At 46.7% G+C, this 24,703-nt stretch overlaps 1 protein-coding gene and 1 long non-coding RNA gene across 8 annotated transcripts in view; one reads left to right on the plus strand and one right to left on the minus strand.

Moving 5' to 3' along the window:
- LOC123594780 overlaps positions 1-1,633 on the minus strand; it is a 33,073-nt gene extending 31,440 nt beyond the window's left edge. Inside the window, exon 1 of the long non-coding RNA XR_006710874.1 lies at positions 1,122-1,633. This is a non-coding gene — a long non-coding RNA (uncharacterized LOC123594780). The remainder of the gene's footprint in view (positions 1-1,121) is intronic.
- A 3,738-nt stretch (positions 1,634-5,371) lies between these two features.
- The window catches only part of GRIA3 (glutamate ionotropic receptor AMPA type subunit 3), a 268,559-nt gene continuing 249,227 nt past the window's right edge, over positions 5,372-24,703 (plus strand). For 4 of the 7 annotated variants that reach the window (XR_006711071.1, XM_045472564.1, XM_045472563.1 and 1 more), the window contains exons 1-2: positions 6,115-6,377; positions 7,568-7,726. Coding sequence is in view for 6 of the 7 variants with exons in the window: in XM_045472564.1 (XP_045328520.1) it covers positions 6,269-6,377; positions 7,568-7,726 (268 nt within the window). In the remaining variant the exon portion in view is untranslated. Of the gene's footprint in view, positions 5,580-5,633; positions 6,005-6,114; positions 6,378-7,567; positions 7,727-24,703 lie in introns of those variants that run through there. The other 3 variants (XM_045472567.1, XM_045472565.1, XM_045472566.1) reach the window with 3 other exon arrangements.

The following is a 24,703-nucleotide window of genomic DNA, read 5'->3' on the forward strand; positions in this document are numbered from 1 at the left end:
TATGGGTAGGGTATAATCTGATGTCTCCTTGCCATAGTGAGTGGCTCAGGTAGTTCAGGTCTAAGGATGACATTACTTGACCACAGGATTCAAGCATGAATGTTCAGGTGATTCCTTTAGAACCAATGATATAACATGTGATGCAGATGTGAAGACAAGACATGCCACAGACATTTTGCCATCATATGGTGGGCAAAGAAGGAGAAAGGAAAATAAATTAGGTCTTTGATACAATTTTTGAACTACTGAAGCTAATCAAGTCTCAAGCAGTCTTACCTATGTCCCTTCCAGATCTGTAAATCAATGCATCTCCCTTATCATTTATATTAGTTTTTGTGGGTTTTGTCTTAGCTGAAGCATGAACATCTTAACTGATATAGGAACTGAGTCAAGGGCATGGTCACCAGCCCTGAGAATACCTAAAGGAGGCAATGTGAAAGTGCTTAGTCCAGAGAGAAAAAGTTGGAATGAGGTACTAAAAGGGAAGGATCATCTCCAAGTCATTGTGCCCCCAAATAGCTCCTAGAGATATCTTCAGGGCAAAAAAAAAATGAGTTCTAAACACCCTCCCCATCTATAAAAAGCAAGCGGGGGGGGGGGCGCCTGGGTGGCACAGTCGGTTAAGCGTCCGACTTCAGCCAGGTCACGATCTCGCGGTCCGTGAGTTCGAGCCCCGCGTCAGGCTCTGGGCTGATGGCTCAGAGCCTGGAGCCTGTTTCCGATTCTGTGTCTCCCTCTCTCTCTGCCCCTCCCCTGTTCATGCTCTGTCTCTCTCTGTCCCAAAAATAAATAAACGTTGAAAAAAAAATTTTTTTTAAAAAAAAAAGCAAGCGGGGTGCCTGGGTGGCTCAGTCGGTTAAGTGTCTGACTTTGGCTCAGGTCATGAACTTGCAGTTTGTGAGTTCAAGCCCCGCATCAGGCTCTGTGCTGACAGCTCAGAGCCTGGAGCCTGCTTCGGATTCTGTGTCTCCCTCTCTCTCTGCCCCTCCCCCGTTCATGCTCTGTCTCTCTCACTCTCAAAAATGAATAAATGTTAAAAAAATTTTTTAATAAAAAAAATAAAAAGCAAGCCAATCTGAAAACAATTTAAGATAAACAATTGCTTCTATGGCCATGCTCACCTGGTGTGACTATCTTCTCCTGGAAGTTGCTATGGATCCATTTCTGGGCATATCAAACCCAAGTTCATAAGACTTCTCCTCTGAGATACACATAAACTCCCATCAGAAGCAGTTCCAACTAGGCCTGTGCCTAGAATTTCAGCTCCTCAGGGCTGTGGATTCATTCAGCAACACCAAGGTTGGCATCTACATAGAGGACTTCTGGAAGGGTGGTATCATAGAAAAGATTGAAGGATAGAGAAGTTAGATGGAAGACCCAAGCTTTCTTAGATGTCAAACCCAACCTGAGTCTCCAGATATGACTGGACTCTATTCTTCCCAAGAATCCAGGAATGAAAATGTAAGAGACAGCCATAAAGAATTGGGAGTCCCTAAAGTAGTTCCTTGATGAGAATTGTAGGCTGAAGGTTAGACAGTTTTTCCTCACCCTAAGATACTCCTGACTCATGGAATCATAGGACCATAGAACATGAGAGTGGGAAGTCTTTAGAAATCACCTTGCTCTATCTTCTCGTTGTGATGGCATGGGACTGAATCTGGGAGAAGGAAAGTACCTTTTTTCAGATATTTGAACACCTTCCTCTGTACTTGGTACCTGGTGCTTAACTATTTTCACAGCACTTACCATGTTACATTGTCCTTGCCACTGAATACATATGCTCCTTCTCTGAACTTGAAATTCATTGAAAGCAGAAATTGTCTTGCTTCCTTATATCCCTGGTGCCTCCCAGAATCTGTCAGATAGCAGGTGGTCAAACGTTTGTTCAAGAAATCAAAGTTTCAAGTCAAATAGTGAGGAAGTTATCTTTCTATTAGGCAAAGGATATAGAATCTTGCTTTCATTACTTTTAAAGGGTATGGCAGTTTCCTTCCAATGAATCACAATGATTTTTGTCATTATTTTCCTTATTTACAAGGTATCAAGTTAACGAGTATGAGGATTAATGTATAGTTAGATCTTTTCTCCAAAGTTCACTGGCTGACATTCTTTCTGCTTCTCCAAGAGCCCTATCCCAAGCCTGAAACAAACAGAAACCTCATGAAGAGGAGTACTATTTTCACTTTCATATTGTAAATTTTAAAACTTCGTAGTATTTTCCTTCTGCCTCAACATCCCCACAAACCGTCTGTGAGGACCCCACCCAGGTGACTGGGTGCATCACTGTACAAGGCTGGCCCCCGCCACAAGTTCCCCTAATTGCCCTCCCCTGACTGTGACCTATTGTCATTCAAATGTACCAATGAAATCACCTCGTGCATGCCTTTTGTTTGTATGTTCCAACCTGATAAAGGCACTTGCCCAAGGGGCAATCTCTCTCTCTCTTTCTGTCTCTCTCTCTGTCTCTCTCTCTCCTCCCCATTTGCTTGGCTGAGCACACACATTTGCTGCTCCCCCACCCTGTGTGGCCTCCCTTCATGGCGTACAGTGACTTAGTTTCTCTAAAACTTGTGAGGATAATAAACTTTATTTTCCTGTGCCTCTCTTGTGTCCTCTCTTGCAGCTACACCTGACTAACCATTTCATGAAAGAACACAACCTCTCAGTAAGAACTGCAATGAATTATTTTCTTGCCAGGTAATTCTGAATCCAGCAGAGATACCTCTTAACCAGAGAGAGAGAGAGAGAGACAGAGAGAGAGGGAGGGAGAGAGGGCGCTGGATTTGGGGCTTAGTTGGCAACTTCTGGCGGCTGTGATGCTTGCTACTACAATCTCTAGCTCCTCATTGGAAAAACAAAGATGAAGTTCAAAAAGCATCTCACCGCTTTCTTCCGTGAGGGATTGAATGCAAAAGAATTTGCATGTATTATACGGACTTTCCAACCAACAGCAATATGCCTAGTTCACCACTGTGTCCCTGCTGGCTCAGATGGGACTAATCCAATTCTGCCAACAGCTGCAACTGACAGCTAAAAGTTAAAAAAGTGGCAGCAGATGAGAGAGGAAAACAAGTAGTGGGCAGGGGAGACTGAAAACAGAAAGGATAGGTGCCCATTTACAGTGATGAATGCAATGGAGGATTTTCAAGTGCACGGGCATTGAAATGCCTTTCTTCCTCTCATCTCTTGTTACTCATCCAGCCCATTACTCTTCAAGCCAAATGACACTGAAGAAGGCCACAGATCTCTTCCTCCACCTCTTCTCTTGGCTAGCCAAACATGGATGGGGACCTGTTTGCTTTCAGAGAGAAATGAGGTATGTTGAAAGCGACTCCCTCCATCTGAAATGTAGTGTCTCCCCACCTGAAATCACAACTGAAACTCCTCCTTAGAGTTATCCCTCTGGGTCAAGGCATTGAAGGCTTCTATTAAAATGCAACTATGTTATCTAAAAGGAGGAACATATATAGTGCCTGGCACAGAGTAGACGTTCTCTAAACGTCATTTTTAATATTAAGTTGTCACTGCCTGCCATGAGAACGTTAGTAAAGATTCATCTACCAGATTCTCTCCTGTCTCCTAGGGCTCTTAAGGAGCCCTGATGGGAAGAATTTGATGGAACACAAGCCAAGACTTGGTAGCAGAGTCTGAGGTTTGGGGGATGGTGGAGAAAGGGGAGGCTGACAACAGAAGGCACTTTTGGGGAGAAAGGGCACTTTTAAAGGGTGAGAACGGGGGAAGGGCATCTGGAAATTAACATTTATTGATTCTTCTATGAATCAGGCACTGAATTAGATGTTTTAGCACCCACTATTTTACTTAATCCTTATTTAATCCACGACCACTTCATAGGGAAAGTAACAGTAATATTCCCACTTTGCAGATGCGAAAACTGGAGTTGAGATTAAGAAAGTCGCTCAAGGTCACACACTGCCTGTATGTAATAGAATATAGACTTGAACTTAGACCTGTCTCCTATGCCTATATCCCTGAGCCATGCTGTTAGTCCCCACACTCGTCAAGGGGTGGCTAACCTCGTCTCTGCTGCCTCCTTTGGTCTAATGCTCCAATCACTTTCAACTTCAGTCTCCTGTCATGCCCAAGTTTCTCCCTCATTTTTAGCAACGGACTATGCAAATGAAGATAAAAGATTCTTAGGAGTGGTGGGGCAGAAAGAGATTTTGCATTCTCAGAAGGGATAGAAGGTTGGCAAGAGCCTAGAACCATTTTTCTGGTTGCCTGAGGGTTTGGAAACTTTCTTTACTCTTTTTTTTTTTTAATGTTTATTTCTGAGAGAGAAAGAAAAAAAAATCAGTGGGGGGCGGGGGGCGGGCAGAGAAAGAGGAAGACAGAGGATCCAAAGCGGGCTCTGCACTGTCAGCACAGAGCCCTATGCAGGCCTCAAACTCACCACTTGAGATCATGACCTGAGCGGAAGTCAGAAGCTTAACCAACTGAGCCACCCAGGTGCCCCTAGAAAATCGCTATTCCAGGCTCCAACCTGTGTTATGCCAAATCCAAAGTTCCAGAGTAACTGGTGGACCAGTTGGGCCCCTGCCCCATGTATACCAGTTTGCTGTACATTGGCAGGAGAGTTCATTTTCCACATAGAGCAGGAGGAGAGGATATGAAAAGGAGAGCAGCTGGCATGGAAAGGAATAACACTTGTCTCTTCCAGAGAAGCTGGGGTAGGAATGAAAGACATAGAAGATAAGGAAGCTTCTTTCCTCCCACCACTGGAGAAAGGGGTTAGGGAGAAGAGTCTAAGACGTCCATGCACAATATCTTGTGGAGGGGACCATCCCCCAACAGAGGTCCAGGCCTGCTGCCTGACTTGGAAGGTTCTTTCCTCCCCTTAGAGCAAAGAATAAAAGAGGACTGGGGAAGAATTGATAGCCGCTGGGGTCATGGGGCAGGGGCCCAGGCTGCTTTGTCCAGAGGCTACAGCAAGGGAGCAAAGTAGCTGGGGACAGTTTCCCCCAACCTTAACTTTCAATCCCCACCCTTACCCTACCTCATTCCCACACCTCTCTCCTCCTTTGGCCGGTGGGACTGAGCGTCCTTTTCATTAACCTTTTAGTTACCACTCCACGCACACACTTTTCTACAACCCCCAAAGCAGTCAGCCCCACACTGCCCATCACTGCCCTCTCCCCGCCGCAATCCCAGCTCTGCACTTGGGCAAGGGGAGATACTCGCCTCTCAGGGCCGTGGGAGTGGAAGGGGGGTTGTTCACTCGCCCTCGGAGCTCTGCTGTAAAAACTGAGCGGCAGGGACCAGGCATGCGCAGCAAATTCGGGCGCATTGTGATGGGAACTGCCTCTCCGAGTCTCTACAAAGACTCCGGAGTAACCACTAACGGCCCCCCCCAAGACCCCCCTTCTTAAAGACAGACACACAAACGCAGAGGCAATGCAGCTTTTCTTTCTTTTTTTTTTTTTTTGAAGGGCCAGTTGCCGCTTGAAAGGCTAGTTCCACGTGAAGACTAGTGGATTTCTATCGATCCCATCTCCGGTGTTGACAAACGCCAGCGCCGAGGCTTTGCAGTCCGGGGCTGCAGTTTGCAGTGGAGCTAAGCGGTGTGCGGCTTTAATTCCACGTCAGATCAACTTTGATCAATATCCCCCTACCGGCCCAATTGGAAGAGCCCAATTCACCGGCGCTGAGCCTTTTCGCTCTTTCCTTCTTTTTTCCCCTCTTTAGACCCACCATCTTCTGGGGGAAGAAAAGTCTCGGATTTTCTTTAGAATTTCTTTTCTTTCTTTCTCTCTCTCTCTTTTGTTTCTTTGGGTTTTGTTTTGTTTTGTTTTGTTTCTCGGTGTTCTGTCTTTTTTGTTTTGTTTGGTGTTTTAGGTTTTTATTCTCTCTCTGCCTCTCATTCTCTCTCTCTCTCTCTCTCTCTCTCTCTCTCTCTCTCGTAGTGATAGGGAGAGAGATCGCTTTGGCGAACAGAGCTTGCAGCCAATGAACCCGCCTTCCAGATTGGTGTGAAGACAGAAGTGAGGTGGGGGGCGGGGAGGGGGTGTGAGAGAGCCTGGGAGCGAGAGGGAGCAAGAAAGGGAGAGAGAGCGAGATTCAGAGAGAGAGAGAGAGAGAGAGAGGAGGCGGTGGAGGAGGAGGACTAGTGTGGGGTGGAAAGGAAGAGTGAGCGAGAGCAAGTTGAGGGGAGGGGGTGTAAGAGCCGGCGAATTCTTTTTCTTTTTCTATTATTATTTTGACGACTCCTGAGTTGCGCCCATGCTCTTGTCAGCTCCGTTTTAGGCGTAGCATGGCCAGGCAGAAGAAAATGGGGCAAAACGTGCTCCGGGCGGTCTTCCTTTTAGTCCTGGGGCTTTTGGGTCATTCTCACGGAGGATTCCCCAACACCATCAGCATCGGTAAGCGAGAGCAAGCCGCCGGCCGGGCCGGGCTCCCCTGCACCCGAGACCCCTGCCCTGGCGGGGCTGCAGCGGCCGCGGGTCCCGGTCCTGCACGGCCCGGGGAGGGGACCGGGGCCGGGGACCGGACAGGATCGGAGGGCACCTGAGCCCCCGGAGAGCCGGCGGGTGTGGGGAGTGGCGGGGACGGGAGAGGGGTCTCCTGGGGCTGGGGGTGGGAGCTGTGGGCTGCCGCGTTTTGCGAGCCGAGCGGAGCAGGGGAGGCACGCAGGAGGCCGGGAGGCTGCAAAGGGGCGAAGAGTCGCGGCTTTTCGGCTGGCTGCTCTGGACTTTGCCATGGCGTGCGTGCCGCGGCTGGAAGTTGTCCCAGGGTGATGCCGCCTGTCTGGCCGCGCCAGGGCGCCCCGTCCCGCCTGTCCGCCTCCCGGAGACCGACCGGCGCTGGGGGAGCTGGAAGCCCACCCTGGAGCGCCCGGACCCCGGGCGGCCGCCGGGGCCGGTGGCGGATGGGGTAGGAGGCGGGGGCTGAGGCAAGGAGCGGGCGGCGAAGTCACGCAGACCACGAATTCATGAATTGCCGCTGTGTCTGGCTGGAGCCCGGCTCCTGGGCGCTGGGAGAGAGTTCTCTCGGCTTCTGTCTTGGATTTACAAGTCCGGAAGTTAGAATTGTTGCCATTACTGAACCAGACCCCTGTATTGTCCTGGGGGAGGGGGGGGGGGATGGCTATGGGGAACAGGACCGGGCAGCATGGGGAATGGAATTGTTTTTCTTCCCAATCCTTCCCGTTGCACCAGGAAAAGATGAACCAGCTTGTGGAGATGGGCGTCGGGGTAGGAGGTGGGGCGGGGGGGAGAGAAGTGGAGAGGAAGCTACTGCCTGAGAAAAAACCAAGTCCCGATGTTGGTTCCGTCGTCCGACTCCAAAGCAGCCCCTTCTCCCGTCTGTCGTCCCCTTTCCCCCTTCTCCCAGCCTCTTCTTTTCCTCTTCAAGTCAGGAGGAAAACCAGGTTTCTCTTGGCCAAAATTTGAGTTCACAAGAGTCTAGAAAGACACACAGGTTGAAAATCAATAATCACCGCACAGCCCGGTACCATTGAGAGATATCGCCTGTCTGTAGCGCTCCCCAATTTCTAACCGGTCCTGGGGGGGGGGGGGTGCACAAGCCAAATCTCGGTTCCTTTTGCTTATAGGTGGACTTTTCATGAGAAACACGGTGCAGGAGCACAGCGCTTTCCGCTTTGCCGTGCAGTTATACAACACCAACCAGAACACCACGGAGAAGCCCTTCCATTTGAATTACCACGTAGATCACTTGGATTCTTCCAATAGTTTTTCTGTGACTAATGCTTGTAAGTAGATCTGCTTTTCCTCCCTTTGGGACCTTGGGGACCGCATTTGTATTTTGCTTGTGGGACTTGGGGTCTGCGTGTGTGCTGGGGGTGGTGGTGATTGCCTCAGTAGACGTTGTCAGGGCCCTAGTCAACCCAGGTTTCATGCGACCTAAATCAACTCCATAGGATCCTGCTGAGGGACTTGAGGTAGGGCACAAAACTCTGTTGTGAATAATGTCAGATGCGAAAGTTTTATTCCCCCCCCCCCAAACTGGCGTTCCCTCCCCCACACCCTCCCCTCCCCTCTTTAGGCTGGAAAAATAAAGAAAGAAAAAATAGCATGGCTGTTCAGGGAGATTTCTTCAGATGGAATGAAAATAAAAAGAAACCTCTTGATTGAGTTAATTCAGGATGTACATTACTTGACTGTTAAAGCTGGAGCCTGGCTGTAGGAACGAGCTGAATTTGACAATCGCCTAATATTTAGGAGCCAAATATGAGAAATTCTGCGAACAAGTGACCTTGAGGCACAGATCAGGCTGGGTTCCCTGGCCTCTTTCTGTCCTATAATATCACCTCTCTTACTGTGAGAGCTCTGATAGGAACCGATAAGACAACAAACTCATTACAAGTGATGAACGCCTGGCAAACGGAGGGGAAGGGAGAAGACAGTGCTCAGCTTACTATTTGGAAAGCTACTTCTGTCTCCCCTAGTGTTGTTCACCCCCTGATTCTTAAGGCCCACACAGTTCTTAGAGCAAAAGGTGGAGGGGGCATACAGCTGAAAACCTGAATATGAAAAGGGAGGAATTTCATCAGCCCCAAAGCTGTTTCTGAAATATCTAGCTGTGCTCTGTGATTGTCCCTCTGGAAAGGGGACATTTTGAGAGGCAAAACCATGGGATCCCAAATGACCAATAGCCTGTTGGACACAGTTTTTTTCTTGAATGGAATGTTTTATGGGAAAGACTGATGGTTCTTCATCTAAGCTGATTTTACAAAGTTTTCACAACAGTGAGGCTGATGATGGCATAAATATGTTTTGCTTTCATGGCTGGCGTAGTTTGGCATTTGGAATTTTTGAGAATTTATTTTAAGAGAGAAATGGTATTTGGTTGGTTGGGTGAAACTTTGTATATAACTTCCTTCAAATTCTTGTGTCTCAAAGGATGTGTCGCTTCCAAAAACTGTTGTAAGGGTCACCAAGGGCACAGGTTCCTTGGGTTTGAAGACTTAGGTCAAGGGGATGGGGTGAGGTACTTTGAAGAAATGTGACACTTATCAGCTTTAAGAAGATTTTAGCTGAAGGTACAGATCCTTATATGAACATGTTCTGAGATACTCTGTATTTGACATTCATTGGCTTTCCGACATTGACAAAAATAGGAACTTATTAATTCCAGCTAAGTGTGAAAGTTACAAAATGTCTGTCTATACTTTGCATCTTATTTCAGTAATCCCAGCCTGTCGCTACAGCACTTACAACACACATCTGACTCTTAATCCTGCAGCACTGTGATCTTGTCAAGAGGCTGAATCTCAAATGCAGCTTCCTAAGTATCAATTAGAACAGATTTAAAGCCAAATACATAAAACTAGCAGGATTTACTATTAATAATGAATAATATTTACTTCAACTCACTTTAGTGTCTTTCCACTGATGAGGACTGGGATAAGAGTGCCAGTTGACTTCTTAGGAATGATTGATTTCCAAGGTTTTTGGTCCTGTTTTTCTATGGTCCAATCAGATTGACACCCACCTGCCAAAGGCCATGGAACCCTACCAGGGAGCAATAATGAAGTGATCCTTGCCCTGTGAACAGCTCGGTTTGAGAACAATCTAGGCACTAAGTCATTCATATTCATATCAGTGTCGAGGTGCATTGATGTCTTAACCTCTCAGGCAATAAAGGAACAACCATGGGGTAGGAAAAGAAACAGAGTGACCCCCGTAGCCCCCAAATCCACAGCACTTCCGTTTATAAGCTTACAAGGCTAGGTTATGTGGGATAGTGGGTGTGGCTCACTGGACAACAAGAAAGACAAAACAAAAAAGTGACCTTGCTCTTAGTTATGCCAAATACACATATATGCACACAAAGACACACAGGAGAAATATCCAGAAACCAGTGATGTGTACCCAGCTGCCTGTTGCACTCTCAGACTTTACAGCTCAGAAGACAGAGGAGGAAAGCTACCATCTTCTCTGGTCCCTGAAACAGTTCCTCTCTGAATGTCACAATCATTGAATGGGGGCCAGATCTCAAAGCTGTCTCCGGGCAGCTGCTGCCTAGAAGCTTAGTATGAGAAAGAGGACTAGTCCAACCACAGGCAGATAGTCTCTGAATGCTGAAAACAAGCATTTCAAGGGGTCTTGGAATTCCTGGAGGTGTATCTCATTCCCCCCCCCCCCCCCCCCCCCCCCCCCCCCCCGGCCCTGGCCTGTGGCCTTAATTGTTCTTTTTCTCATGGAAATAGAAATACTGGCATAACAATACTAGTTCAGTATTGCCTGCCAGGGACCCCAGGTTCCAGTCTTCCAACTGACCGCTCTATTGTACGGAGGAGAGACCCCTAGCTTTTTTATCCTGCCCCTTCCTGAAGACCTAGGAAGAATTCAAGTAAATCCCTGATGAGTCCAAATCTGGTCAGTCACCTCTCCTATCTGGTTCACTATGGAACAGGATGGCAAAAATTAAAGGAACTTGTCCCTGTCCCCATTCAGAATTCCTAGTTTCAGCCTATCCTAGCACTAGAATCGATTTCTTCCCATGATAGTCCCTTCATCCCCAATCGTTGGTCAGGCACACACTTTCCAGGGCAGAGGTATGCAGGTAAACAAACACTTAGAGAATAAACAAAGGGTAATGTTTTCTGGATGTGTCCCTCCTCTCCTCTCTCCCTCTGCATCCCCTCCCCCAATGTTTCCAGGAGGCTTCCTTGCAATGAGTCCCAGGCATCAGTTAAAGACTATTCTTCACCAGTAACCAATTTTTTTTGCACCACCCCCAAGAGGTTTACTTAAGACAGACTCCAACTTCGCTCTATGTCTTAAGAGGCCAATAAAAGCCTCTTTGGCTTTGAAGGGTGGTTCATTTGGGGTCTCAGTTCAGAGATGAATTGAAGTGTATACAAGAACCTCCTCTGTTTTGGAGAACATGTTCCCATTTCGTAGGAATTCATCGAGTTTGCAGTCTTATTTTTCAGTTTAGCTAGATGACCCCAGAAAGAAGGATGGTGTGAAAATCATGATTTGAGGATACGTGCATTCAAACGCACAAACAGGGGCACCCTCACACCCAATCAGTATATATGAAAAGAAATGTGCACACACATTGTAAGTTACATGTGTGTTCTTTAAAAACCAAATTTGATCGTTCTAGGGCTTTGGGGGATGTGGTAATACCAAGGGAGGGCCACGTCTCATTTGCGTAGCTTTGCTGCCCCGGTTCCTCGGAACCGCCCCCGATTCCCTTGAAGTCCCCTCCTGTGTCTTGCTGCTGTGCACTTGTGGTGTGCTCCACACGACATCGCCCCAGCCTCTGCAGTGTCAGCTCATTAGCACACAGATCTCATATTCCCTCTCCGCACTGTCATTGCAAAAATTGCTGTTGTACACCTTTACAGCCAACAAATGTGCTCGTGGATTACGCACTGTTTGCAAGAAGCAAGGAAAAGGCAAATGTAACCTTAAAGGTTATTCACCACGGAATTGTGCTCTAAACGCATTGGCTTAAATAAAAATCTGTTGATGGAGGCGCAATAGTGATAGTGGGACTTGGGAGCGCAGGCTCTAATGGAGCCCCAGGCAAAATCCCTTTGGCTGCCTAAATCTAACTCATCAGCTGCAAATTTTTATTCCATTAATTTTTTCTCCCCAAGCCCTGTGAAATATACCTGCTGAGAGCATGCTCCTTTCATAACTGAGCGCGTTTCGCTACCAAGTGTACTTAGCTGAGACAGGTTTCCGTCTCTTTGCCCACAGAGTCACAATCTAATTATCTAATTATTCTAATTGCCAGGATCCATTTAACTGTTTAGGTCCGTTTGGGAAGGCAACGTGTCCCCTGATCTGATTCTCTGCTCTTTGGTGGGGTCTGTTTTGTTTTCGTGTTGGTCTTTATTCTCTGGAACCAGGGCGAAGACCTGCTCCAGTCCTCAAACAGATCTTCATTATACTAACCAATGTCGACCGCTCCAGCTCTACCTCCCACCCCTAGTTCCCCCTCTTTGCTGCTGTCCCTGTCCTCTGTCTGCTGGCCAGTCTTCAGTAAGCTCACTGGCTTAGCTCACCTCTCCGCCCCTCTGGCCAGCTGGCTTAGCCCACTGAAGCACGGAGAGGTCGACTCCGTGGTGCCAGTCAAAGACTTAAGTCACCTTCTCACAAGGTTTATTATGGGTTTTTTTTTTACTCTATTTTTTATGTGGAGAGGAGGGAGGAAGGTGATGCTGTTCATTTGGGCCATAAAAATAGATGGCAATCAGCAGGCTGTAAAGGTGAGTTTCCAGCAAAGTGTACCACCTCCCCTAGAAGGCAGCTTCCTGTTGATCTACCAAGTGGGGGCGGGGGACGGACAGGAAGCGTTTAAGAGGAAAGAACAAAGAAAACTATTGTTCTCTCTCTGCGCTCACAGCCAAAGGAGCCATGGGTTTTCTTCCTCTCAGCAAATTTAACTTTTTTCCTTAAAATGAAAACTAGTTTTCCACATCCCCCACTTCAGCCTCTAGCTGAGGTTTCTTTAAACCTGCATTTCCATCCCCAGCTCCCCAAGATTGAATGAGAATAGTGGGGGGCTGGTTGGGATTTTTATTCTCTGTTTTTGGCTCCTGGTGTATTTGTTTCAAGATGTCATTATTATGGGTAGGCAGAGGTGATTGGCTGCTTTTATTTTAACAGCCTGGAAAATAAATGAAGCCACCCAAGCGTTGTTATCAGTCTTCTTTTGTGGATAAGAGATTTGTCATTTTTATATGGTGGGTTAAAGGATTAAAAGACAGCATGGATTTTCAGAGAGGGCCAGAATTTTAGAAGATAGAATTCGTAACTTTGGGGGAGAGCGTAAACATGCTTGTCCAGATGATTTAACTTTGAACTTCTTAGCCTGAGACTACAGAGCTATCTGAAGGGCCTTTCACACAACTTTCTGTCTTCTCCGAGTGTCGGGAATATATCTACCTACTTTTACCTGGTCCGTTACAGTAAATCCCGTGTTGAGTTTGTTCCTCTGGCTTTGATACTTTGGATCTGATTAGACAAAATGTCCGCAGGAGGGTGCAGTTAAAACCCTAGGTGGGGGCGCTGGGTGTTCTTCAGCAAGAGCGTAGGAGTTGTGCAGACGCAAAAGGAACCCCCTGCTCGGGAAGTGTCTGGGCTCCAGACGTAGAGCTACAAATAGCCTCAGCCTGTGTGTGGGATGAGCCTTGAGCTAGGGCAGCACCCCCCCCCCCCCCGCTTCCGAAAAGGGGTTAGTACTTAGCAAAAGGTGAACACAAGACCGAATTTGTCCTGTTTCACACTTCTGCCTTTTCTTCTCTTGCCATAATTTCCCCATCCTGCTCTGTGTGCCTAGCCCACACCATTTTGCCAGTCCCCGGGTGGGCCCTGATTCTGGCATCCCATCCCCAATAAACTTACCTAGCGACCGTTCTCTGCTCCGGACTTTTCCAGACCCAATGCTCCTTCTCTGTCAGAATATCTCTGTTCTTGATCCATCCTGTTGAGGGCCTGTACTCTAGGGATGACAGCATTTTATCTAATACAGGAATCTAGCTGAAAGTGGCTGATAAGGGGTTAGTATACCTAACAGGGGAATATTTGCTGTAAAACCAGAGACTATGGGAACCATAATGCCTCAGTTTCGAGGAACGAAAGATACTCACATGGGCTTGTTTCTGGACATGATGCACGGGGTGGCTGTTCACTCTACCCAAAGCAAATATCAGCTGGCCCTGGTCATGGAAGACCTATGTGCAGAAAGACTTGCACATAGTAGGTTTGGTGTAAGTACACCCATGGCACGGGGCAGGTGCAGCTTCAGCATGTTGAACTTGGCCTTGGGGAGCAGCCACGGTTCGTAAGGATTCGTTTTATTAAAGAAGTAAATATATATAGCCTTTTTCATGTCAACCATACCTCAATGAAATGGTCTGAAAAGGGGTAAATTTTTATATGTACTACCAAAAGAAAAAAAAAGGAGGCTGCTGTAGAATCCAAAGGTGCCTGCGTGGGCACTGCCAGGAGATGTGCCCGCATGAAACGGAGGTCCAAGGAGGGGAGAGAGGTGGTGAGGAGGCCGAAAAGTCTCATCCTGCAAGTTGCCTTTCCCTGGGATGGCACGTGGAATACCATGATTACACAGCAGCATCCCCCTCACAGACGCCAAGTGGTAGCTCTGGAGGGAGGTGGAGAGGAAACACAGCGGGTAATGACCCCTTAACCCTGTGACACACGGTTCGGTCTAGAACAGCACTTCTCAACCTTTCGTGTATGCACCAGTCACCTGGGAATCTTGTTAAAATGAAGCTCCTGATTCAGTAGTAGGTCCCCGGTGGGGTCCAAGAATTCGCATTTCTAGCAGACTCCGAGGGAATGCCAATGCTGCCGGGACTCAAACCACTTTGAGTAAAAAGAGACCAGAGCAGGGAGACTGTGATTACCCAAGAAAAAAGGGTCTGGCAGACAAGCTCTTACTCAGATCTGTTCCTCTTTGCCTTCCAAAGAAGGTTCTGTAAGGGACGCAGCTGGCCCATTCTGGCTCCGGGATGTCCCTATCATACTCCCAACAACCCTGTGTCCGTTTCAGCCATGTCCATAGGCGGCAGGATTAGATGTCTGATGAGAGCGTCTACATAGAGTTGCTTTTTGTGGGGATTTGGAAGATACTGGAAGGCAGGCTGAGAGAGGAGACAGCTCATGAGCCAGGATGACAGAGTCTTGGCTCCTTGCCACACCCCAAAGTGTCCCTTTTAAGAAGCAACCTGCCCGAGAGAGTTAAGGTTGGCATGCAGTTACAACTGCCTTTCCACTTTGCTTCTCTGGGTCTGCTCTTCAGCTGTCTGACTTCCTTCAATGGGGTGAGAATCCAGAAGTACACCACAACCCGAATTCTGCCCGGTTCCCTAACAACTTGAAAAATCGACTTCATTTTTGAGGCTGGTGCCAAGACCACATGGCGAGGTAGAGGGCAGGAAAGGGAAGTGATGTCACTTTCCAACATATCTAAGCTGAGGGCTGTTCCAGGGAAGTCACAGGAAGCTTACTCAGTGTCATTTGAAGACTGCCAAATTTTACCCCAAATATTGCCCCCCTTCAGCAGTCTGCCATTAGTCTGAAATTCCACAAATTCATTCATTTGCGTCACCGCACTTAGGCCTGTGCAAGCATACTATCTGAAAGTGAATGACTTAAATCCTTATCAGCCATTAGTATTTCAACCAGAATTCTTTGATCAGGTTACCACCTATTATTACCTGGCAGAATCCTTAGAGAAGGTTTTCCGAGACAGATAAGTGAACCAAAACAAGGCTCCTTCCCAAGAAAGTGGGGCATCAAATGGATGGTGGGCATTCAGGGGGCACTGAGATAGTCTTGAAGATGAGGAAAAGTCCCTCAAATACACTTCACCTATTTTGCAACATTTGACTTTCTCCATGGATAAATTCTGGTAGTTTACTCCCTAAGATTTTTTAGTTGCCTTTGACCCTTCAAGTCGCACCCTTTTGATAGTGGTGGGTCTGTCGTCTCTTTCACGAATGGTTGTTTGCTGCAACAGATGATCTCAGCCTCTAGATTCCCCACAATTACTGTGGGATATTTTCGGAAGTAAAACCAGTTTGTGATGAGGGATGGTGAGGATTTTAAAAACCCTTTTAAAAATGCTGCAATCAAAAATAGTTCCCTTTCAATTATCCATGATTGGCTGATCTACCTTGCCAATTACTCATTGCAACGGGGGCCTCATTCTTGCAGCTGCCCAGAAAGGGATCAGGCCACCAGCAATGAATGAGACAGGAAGGGATCCGAACCCAGCTTGCAGAGGAGTAATTGTGCCCACGTGGGTGTGGGTCTCTGAGTGGGTGAACACCTTTATACATGTAAGGTAGAAAGGCTGCCAACATCCACAGTCAGCCAGAACCGGTTACAGATTCTCAAATATTCTTCTATTTCACGGTTTCCAAAGCTACTTGTTGGTTAGCTTAAAACAGTATTTCTTGAGTTGGACCACTTGCATCAGAATCACCAGAGATGCTTTTTAAACATACGGTTTGCTAGGTCACATTCCAGATGTTTTAAATTAGAAAATATGAGGATAGGCCTTTTTTAAAAAAACAAAACAAAACACAAGCTCTATGGGTGATTCTAAAGGACACTCAGTTTGGGAATCACTAGTTTAATTAGCCCTCGTAGCATAAACAGAGACCTATGGATTCAGATAGCACATTTGTTGAGGACCCACTAAGCACCAGGCTCTTAGGTTCAGGCACGTTCACATACGTTACTTCTGTGAGTAAGTGAGGGGCTGTTGGCCCACGCAAGCGTTAGCGAGAGGCTCTTGGGTTGGAAATCCAAACTTGAAAGGACTCCAACTAACCTCAAGTCATGGTCTCCGAGGTAAACAAAGCAAAACTGCTCTTTGCAATGGTTTTCTTTTTGATAGTGCTTCTTCTCTTCTTTGCTTGTTAGCTCACGACTGGTCCTTAGCCGTGCCATAAACTAGATGTCATGGCAGATGCCAGCCCGTGTGTTCAAAAGCAGATGTACCACGGTTTATATGTTATTTATTGTGCTATCCTTGCTATCAACAAATCTAAAACCACGGCTATCATTACACTAATAATAATAACTATCATTCACGGAGCCCATACCATGTAGATGACATGGCATTAAGCCTTCTACCTGCCTGACTTCATGGAATCATCACGACATTGCTAGAAAGGAGATACTCTCACCTTCATTTTAGCGAAGAGGAATCAGGTGGTTCACAGTCTACATAAGCAACTGGCTTCAGGTGACACAGGTAGCTAATTAGTGAAGCCAGGATTCTAGACGAGGTATTTCTGCCTCTGGAGCCTGGACTCCATTTCAGCTGGGGTGGGAACCTCAGATGATTACAGGGGCCAGGTGGATGGCACAAATGTGTAAATTGGGCCAGGTGTGGCATGGTGGGGCCTGTGGCAATCTGGACAGTCCATGTCCCTACCTGAAGACGCTCCTATCCAATTTTTTAAAAAACTGGGGACCAGCAAAACTGGGCGAAGGTGAGTCTCTGCCCCCTGCACTACACTATCCCCCTTCCTCCAGCTCCAAAGTTATTCGTTGAGGGAAGTTCTATTAACTCATAGTTAAACGTACTGAGAAAACCAGGAGCACCTGGGTGGCTCAGTTAAGCATCCAAATTAGCTCAGGTCATGATCTCAGTGCGTGAGTTCAAGCCCCACAGCGGGCTCTGTGCTGATGGCTCAGAGCCCGGAGCCTGCTTCGTTCTGTGTCTCCCTCTCTCTCTCTCTGCCCCTCCCCCACTCGCTCATGTTCTCTGTCTCTGTCTCTCTCTCTCTCTCTCAAAAATAAACAAGACATTAAAATTTTTTTAAAAAAGGTACTGAGAAATCCAGAAAATCTCTTTCTCACAAAAAACCTAGTTGACCATCTCCTCTTAGCGTGACGTCAAGATACCTCAATATGCCAGAACTTTCTCTCTTCTGTGCACATACTTACGGTCCTATGTGCATATACTGTATATCCAGTGGCCTTTCACGGTTGACCAACCTTGACTAACCTTCCTCCAGGCAATGCTGAGGCCTGCAGCAAGAGCAGATAGCTCGCACAGGGTCATTGCCAAGTGCTCCGCTGGTCAGAAAGGCACTCCGCCGGTCAGGAGGTGCTATAGGGGAAACGGCTTAGATTCTGCCAATGCAAATCCCAGGTCCACAAACGGGAGGTCACCGGGTCAAGTGGGGCTCTGCCAACAATCACCCAGTGTAGGAGCTTCCCATACACCCCAAGACAGAGGCTTGCTAACTTTAGACCTGGGTCCAAACTAGAGATGTATAGTTCGTTGCGTGGAGCTGTAAATTGACCTAAGCCAATCAGGTCACTCAAATCATTAGGTATGTTTTGTCGGATATCAGTAGCTTGCAATAGTTAGAGCGAGCACTATAGGTCTTCTCCCCATAACCTCACTATCAGATTTAAAAGTAAGCCTCAGACAAAATTCTGTTTCTCATTAAAATAATAGCAGGCAGGCATAAAAATAATTGGACAGCCTCTTCTGTAGGCTCAGTCAAGGCCAGCTGCCTCTCCTGTTAGGTGCTCCAACAGCACCTTGCACGGAGGTTCACCTGGGGCAGACAAACAATATTCTAGTGGTGGGTTGCAGGTACCCAAGAATCCTCATTAGCGGCTGCCCCCAGGACTACTTATGAATTAAGTCCAGGGTACCATTTGTAAGGAAGAACACTATAGAGCTTGTTAGATTCTTATGTCTTCTTTCTGCTGGTTTGGGAACACCTCTGCCATATTTCTAGCCGATCAACATATATTGAACACCACTGAGGTCACCAATGAGAAATTTAATGTTAATTTTAAAAGCCTCTGGTGTTCATTAGAGATAAAGATACCCGAAGTGCTTGTAGAACTACTTCTTGACTGGAATTTTCAAATGCTAGATAACCACACCTGCACTGTGTATTTTCCGGTAAGAGTAACTGACCCCCTTAAGGGTGTAGATTCAGACTAAATAGCCCACATCTACACCACACAATCGATGTTGAAGTCTTATTGAGTAAATTACAGAAAACCTAACATTTGAGATACCATATTTCTTATGGCCCTTGGAAAGGAGTGTATGCTGTAGGGGGATTAGCAGTGTAACTCTCGGGTTGTGGTTTTTATCATTGGTAAAATGGGGAGGTTCTTCTGGATGATCTCTAAGGAGGCTTCCGTTTTTGACATCCTATCATTCAGTCTTGTTTAATTTCTAGAAATTAGTCACAGTCTTCTAGTCACAGTCTCACTGACATTTCTTACCTAGGAAAGATCATCCAGAATGAAGCCCCTCAAATTCTTTGTCTACATCTAGACATTTCTCTTTATATTGATCTATTTTCTGGCTTTACAGGACTACCATAAAACTATTAAATCCTTGAACCCAAACCAATAGAACCAAAACCAGTGCTTCTAGCCAGTGGTGGCCTCTCCTTGCTTACCATCTCACCTCTTCCACTTACTAGCTGTGAGACCTTGGGGCAAGTTCACTCAACTCCGCTGTGCCTCAGATTTCCCAGTTATAAAGTGGGGGTAGTAATAGTCTTCACCTCATAGGGTTGTGGAGAGTGTCAAAATGAGACACTTTGTAAGTCCACATAAAGTACTTCAAATAGTGCCTGGCATATACTGGATGTTATTATTATCAACATAATCATGAGTTTAAAATCCTTTGAGCGTTTAGTCCTGAAAACAGAAACCTCTTATGACCTCGTGTCCCTTGACGGACCAGATTTCCTTCCTGAACAGCCACCCCAGTCTGAGCCTTTCTATAGTGCTCAGCTCTTCCCAGAACCCAAAATTATGTTTTCCTGCCAAGAAAGCCATCACAGCACCCCTTCAGATCACTAGCCCCCCACCGTGACCCGCTGCATCCCTCCACCATGCATCCGGACTTGCCCATCCAGTGCGTCTCTGGGGAACGACAGCTACTCAGAGGCTCTGTGGTCAAAGAACTCAGAGATGCATTTTTCTGCATAATCTACAGACTAAGGGTCCAAGGGAAGACCTGGAGTCTTTTTTTCCCAGACGAATGGGATTCTTTGCCTCCAAGTCCATCTACTTTCAATCACAAAGATGAGTCATCCTTTCTGCTCTTTTGTGACGAAGCGTTGTGCGAACAGAACACAAGTAGTCCCCCTGACTTTCCAAAGGCCCAGGAGGCATCCGTGAGTCTCTCAGAAGGAAACACGTGGGCCACTCTCCCAGGGGGCTGGTGCTTCAGCCAGGCCCTAAAGCTTCTCTTAGACACGGGGCTGCCTGCTGAGGGATTCAAGGAAAAGCAGCAAGGAACTGCTCAGGGCCTTCTTGGAGGGAGCCCCTTCATATCCTTGGGCACTGTTGGCCCATCGTTGGGTGAGATTTCTCCAAGGGTCTTAGAGACCAGAGCCCCAGGAACTGAGGAGAGAGGCCCTCCATACAGCCCTTTCTTTTCTAAAGCGGGCAGCGTCCTGGCACGCATGCATCATATTCCTCTTGCCATAGTCCTTCCTACTTCCTGGTGACACTTAGCATTTGCTAATCCTTTTAGCCTAATCCTTTTAGTCCCTTGCCATCCAGATGATGACAGCTCAGTGGTGACCCACTTCTGGCACATCTCTGAGTCTAGTCAGCCTTTTGAGTAAAGATCACTCAAAGCCCTTTGCGTCCACTTTGCGCAAGGGCTCCTCAGGGTGCCCTTTGACCCCTTTGACCTCCTGGTTCCTGTCAATCCCAACTTTTACTGTCCCCAGTTCTTCCCTCAACTGCCTGTAGATCTGTAAACCATGATGATAAAAAAACAACAACAGGAAAGTTGCGCTTGCCCCTGGGTAAAGAGACCCAGAGCTGCCAAGCTCTTCCTACACTCCCTGCCGGCCCTTGGGTTTCACAAAACTCTCTGGAGCAAGGGGTTGCTGTTTCTCCCACTTTATTTGGGAGCGACCAGAGGACAAAGAATGACTCCAAACTGGAATGCCTGCATTCGAATCTCACCTCTGTCTCTTACTGGTTATATGACCTTGGTAAAATTACTTACCCTTTCTGCACCTCACTTTCCTCATCTGTGAAATGAAGATGAATGTAACAGTAACTGCCTTATAAAGTTATTGGGAAGATTAACTGAGGTCATCCATGTGAAACATTTAATGTGATGCCTGGCATCTAGTAAGTGTTCAATACATGGTAGCTGTTATTAACATGGAGCACTGCGGGGGTTGGTAAGTGGAAAGGAATAGGATTAGTCAAAACCAAACTGTGGAAGAGATTCTTCCCATCTGTGGCCATCCCTAAAGCCCTCCATACTCGTGTGTACCATCTGTGGGTCTGGAGCTGAAACCAGGCCTGATAGGGTCACTTTTGACTACTCACAGTGCCCTCAGGCATAGGGATTTGCTTTGGGGCAAAGCAGAGGAGAAAGAGTTGACTCGATGTCCCCAAAGCCAGTGCATACACACCATTAGGTGCCATCATGCCATCATTGCGTCGAATCATCCAGAAGGACGTGACCCGTTCTGATTTTTTTTTTTTTATCTGAACTAGATATGCTTGGGAAAAAGCAGCATGGATAGTAATATGATAACCTTGGCACTCGCTGGCTTGAAGGAAAGAACAACCTTTTGTCAAATGTAAAGTCTATTTTAGTGTGTTGAGAGTGGGAGAGTGGAAAAGTGGCTCCTGGAATCTCCACTTAGACGAGGAAGAATGTGGTGCCAGTTGAGCTCTCCCAGCTGTGATTTTTCTGAGTTCTTTTTAATTAAGGGTGATGTGTGGATGGAAGTTTAGAGCATATCAGTTTGAGAGGCTGGATTTTCTTCTTTTGATGTTGCTTGCCTAAGTCAGACCAAAAATAGCAAAGGAAGGAGATATGGAAAAGGTTAAAAGAGAAATTTTGCTAATGTGATTTTCCAGCCTTTCAGCCTCCATGCTCTCCAGAGCAAAGGTTAACTAGCTAATTCCACAAGCACCGACTCACTAGAAAGGATCCTGCTGAGGACCACAAGGCATCGCAGTCCTCTTCCTATCCTCTCTTCCTTTGTAATCTGAGGCTGATCTACCAGCATGGTGCCTCCAGCAGGCCCAAACCTGGGTGATGACCAAAAGCAATTTTTTCCCTTTATACCTCAGGGTGCCCTTGCCCTGCCTGCATCACCTCCCCTTCTCATTTCCTCTTCAAGCCAACTAACTGCTATGTGGCCTCGAGGCAGCACTGATCTTTTTTTCCCTGTCAGGTGAGGAAACCGAGGAACAGAGACGCTAAGTGACTTTCCCAAGGTCACACAGCCAGCGGCTGGCTAAGCTGAGATTATAGTGTAGGTCTTCTAAGTCTGGCACTTCTCTGGTCTGTCTTCCCAACATAATGCTTTCTCTTTTAACTTTCACCGCCACACAATGGTGTTATATATGCAAATAACGACAGCCTTGTCTTTTTCAAATAGGTGGCAGAGAGGAAGGATAAACCCACCGCAAGCGAATCAGAAATTCAGGAAAGCATGCGTTTCGGGGGGCACGCTTAAGGGCATCTTCTATTTAGTGCCTCCAATGTTAAGCTGTCATTTTACCACCCTCCGATTTATAGTCAGGAATGAGCAAAATGAAGTCTTGCAGTCCCGTTATAGATCACGGGCTGTTGGAGATAGATCAGGTAGTTCTAGTCCAACTACCTCATTTGGTGGATGAGGAACGTGAGGTCAAGAAAGGAGAAGAGATTTGCCAAAGGTGATGCATGGCAGCTCCCTAGTGGTGGAAGCCAGCTAGGGGTCTAGACTGCCAGATTCCCAGTGTGGGGTCTTTGCCACCACGTTTTGCAACCTTACTGGCAGGGTGTTCCACTAAACCAACACCATTAAGTTTTATCACATTACCCTTTGCTGGTGTCTTTTTGCTCTAATTGTTTTATGTAAACAAGTCATATTAGCCCAACTATATTTTTAAAGCATAAGGACATTTTTTATGATTATAGAAGTTAAAATTGAAAATTAATTCATGCCCACTGTAAAAAAGAAAAAAAACCTCAAGAATATTGATAAGAAAAACCACCCAAGTAAAGTAAAAAACCACTCTGGGGCGCCTGGGTGGCTCAGTTGGTTGAGCGTCCAACTTCGGCTCAGGTCATGATCTCGCGGTTGGTGGGGTTGAGCCCCGCGTCGGGCTCTGTGCTGACAGCTCGGAGACTGGAGCCTGCTTCGGGCTCTGTGTCTCCCTCTCTCTCTCTGCCCTTCCCCCAGTCATGCTCTGTCACTCTTTCTCTCAAAAACAAATAAATATTAAAAATTTTTGTAAAAAGGAAAAAAATCACCCCAAACTTGGGTTTTACTATATACAGAGATTTGTATCCTGCCTTTTTACTTTGTATTACATTTTTCCAGACTCCGTAAATGTTCTCCAACAATTTGTTTTTTTAATGTCTATAAATTTTTGTGTCATACAGTGTCATTTTATGGCATATATATGCCGTGATTTATATAACCGTTACCTAGTCTTATGCATTTAGCCGGATACCCAATTCACTGAGCTTTACAATTGCACCTTGGTCTCCTGTAATATCTCCGTCCTAGCCCAGGTCTGAACACACAGCAAATACTTAATAAATACTTGCTGACTGATTAGTTGCCTTGACCTTTCTGGAGGGATCATTATTCCTCCACCAGGTGGGACAGCCAGAGTGAGAACTTGACCTTCCATCCTCTTTAAGGTACGTGTTAAATAGCTCAAGACAGGCTGTATGGCAATGGTGCTTATGCTCAGAAGTCAGAGTCTGGGCACAAGTCTTGGACCTGTCACTTCCTGGTTGCATAGCCACGGGTGAGGAACTTAATCCCTCCAAGCCTCAGTTTTTCTGTCTGACAAATGGAGGAAATAGTAGCTCCCACCCCATAAGTGGTGGTAGAAAGTGATAAAATGTGAAGAAAGCACTTGGTAGATGGTAAGGACCCAACAAATGTTAGTTGCCCTTAGGAGCATTATATCTGTCCGAGGAATAAAGCAGCAGACTTGGAGTCAGAATGCCTGGGTTCTTGTTCTATCTCTGCGTCTGTCCAGCCCTCTGATCTTGCGGAAGTCAGTTTACGCGTCCAGGTCTTAGTTTCTTCATCAACAAAATGGGGCTGATAATCCCCGAGCTGTGTACCTTACAGGGATTTTAAGATCAAATGAGAGGATGAATGTGGAAGTGTTTTGAAAACTATGACGTATGACCGCTAAGTATGTCAGGTCACATGTCACGTGTGATTGTTGGTGGTGGGACTGGAGATGCAGAAGGGGTGAGAGACGAGGAGGAGCACTCCGAGCCTGGGGAGGGGTTTCCCAAAGGAGACCCGCCGCTGGAATAGGGACCGTTAGAGATACTCGGGACCCTAGAGATCATCTAGCCCAATGACTTAACGTTACACGTGAGAGAGAGTTTCAGAGAAAAGAGAGCCTGACGGCACTGAGCCAGTGGCAGAAACGACACTAGAACCCAGTCTCCCGATTTCCTGAGCAGAGTCCTAAAGCAATCGCCGCAGCTCTTTCTTTATTGACCTTTGTCTCAAAGGGGGTCAGGAAAAAATGTGGTTATTTGGGGAATCCATGCAGGTAGGAGATGATTAGCTGGAGTTTTGTCGCAAGGACAAGCCACATCTGGCATAGCTCTGCTAGATCTTTAAATGCCAACCTCATCCAGGTAAGGGACAGTAAAGGGGAAGGAAGGTGATGGGGGAGGGGGTCTCAGTCAGGTGAGGTGAGTGTGCCGTTCGGCTTGGCCAGATTCCCAAGGGACTTGTGTTGTTCCCAGCAATGACCGCCGTGGCAGATGGCCTTTCTTTGATTGTTAATATTTATCTTCGCGGTCAGTCCTCAGTTGTGTGTTTTTGGAAAACTTGGTAAAGCAGATGAAATTGCCAGTTGCTTGCAAATACAATTGCCAATTGTTTGAATGAAGTAAATTGATTACAGCCAGAGGACTATTCATTTCCCCCCGGCATGCATACAGCACTGCACCCCCTGAATTATGTCCCTCCAGGTACTCGGTAAATATACGTGTTGGCTACTTTCATCTTTACGCTATTTTAGCTGAGATGAGAGCACATAAACACTTCCATCTGACAACCTTTTCAAGTTCCACACCACAAAAGGTTATTTTAAAAAGAAACAAGAAAGGGGTTTTTCAATAGCAGACTCCAAAGGTGACTAAAAATGCTATCCAACAAGGCAGCCCGTTAAGAAATGTAGCGTGAAATGTGTCAATGTGATAAACCCGAAAGAGGTCTCACTAT

The sequence above is a fragment of the Leopardus geoffroyi genome, chromosome X (genome assembly GCF_018350155.1).
Source record: "Leopardus geoffroyi isolate Oge1 chromosome X, O.geoffroyi_Oge1_pat1.0, whole genome shotgun sequence".
NCBI classification, from domain to species: domain Eukaryota; kingdom Metazoa; phylum Chordata; class Mammalia; order Carnivora; family Felidae; genus Leopardus; species Leopardus geoffroyi.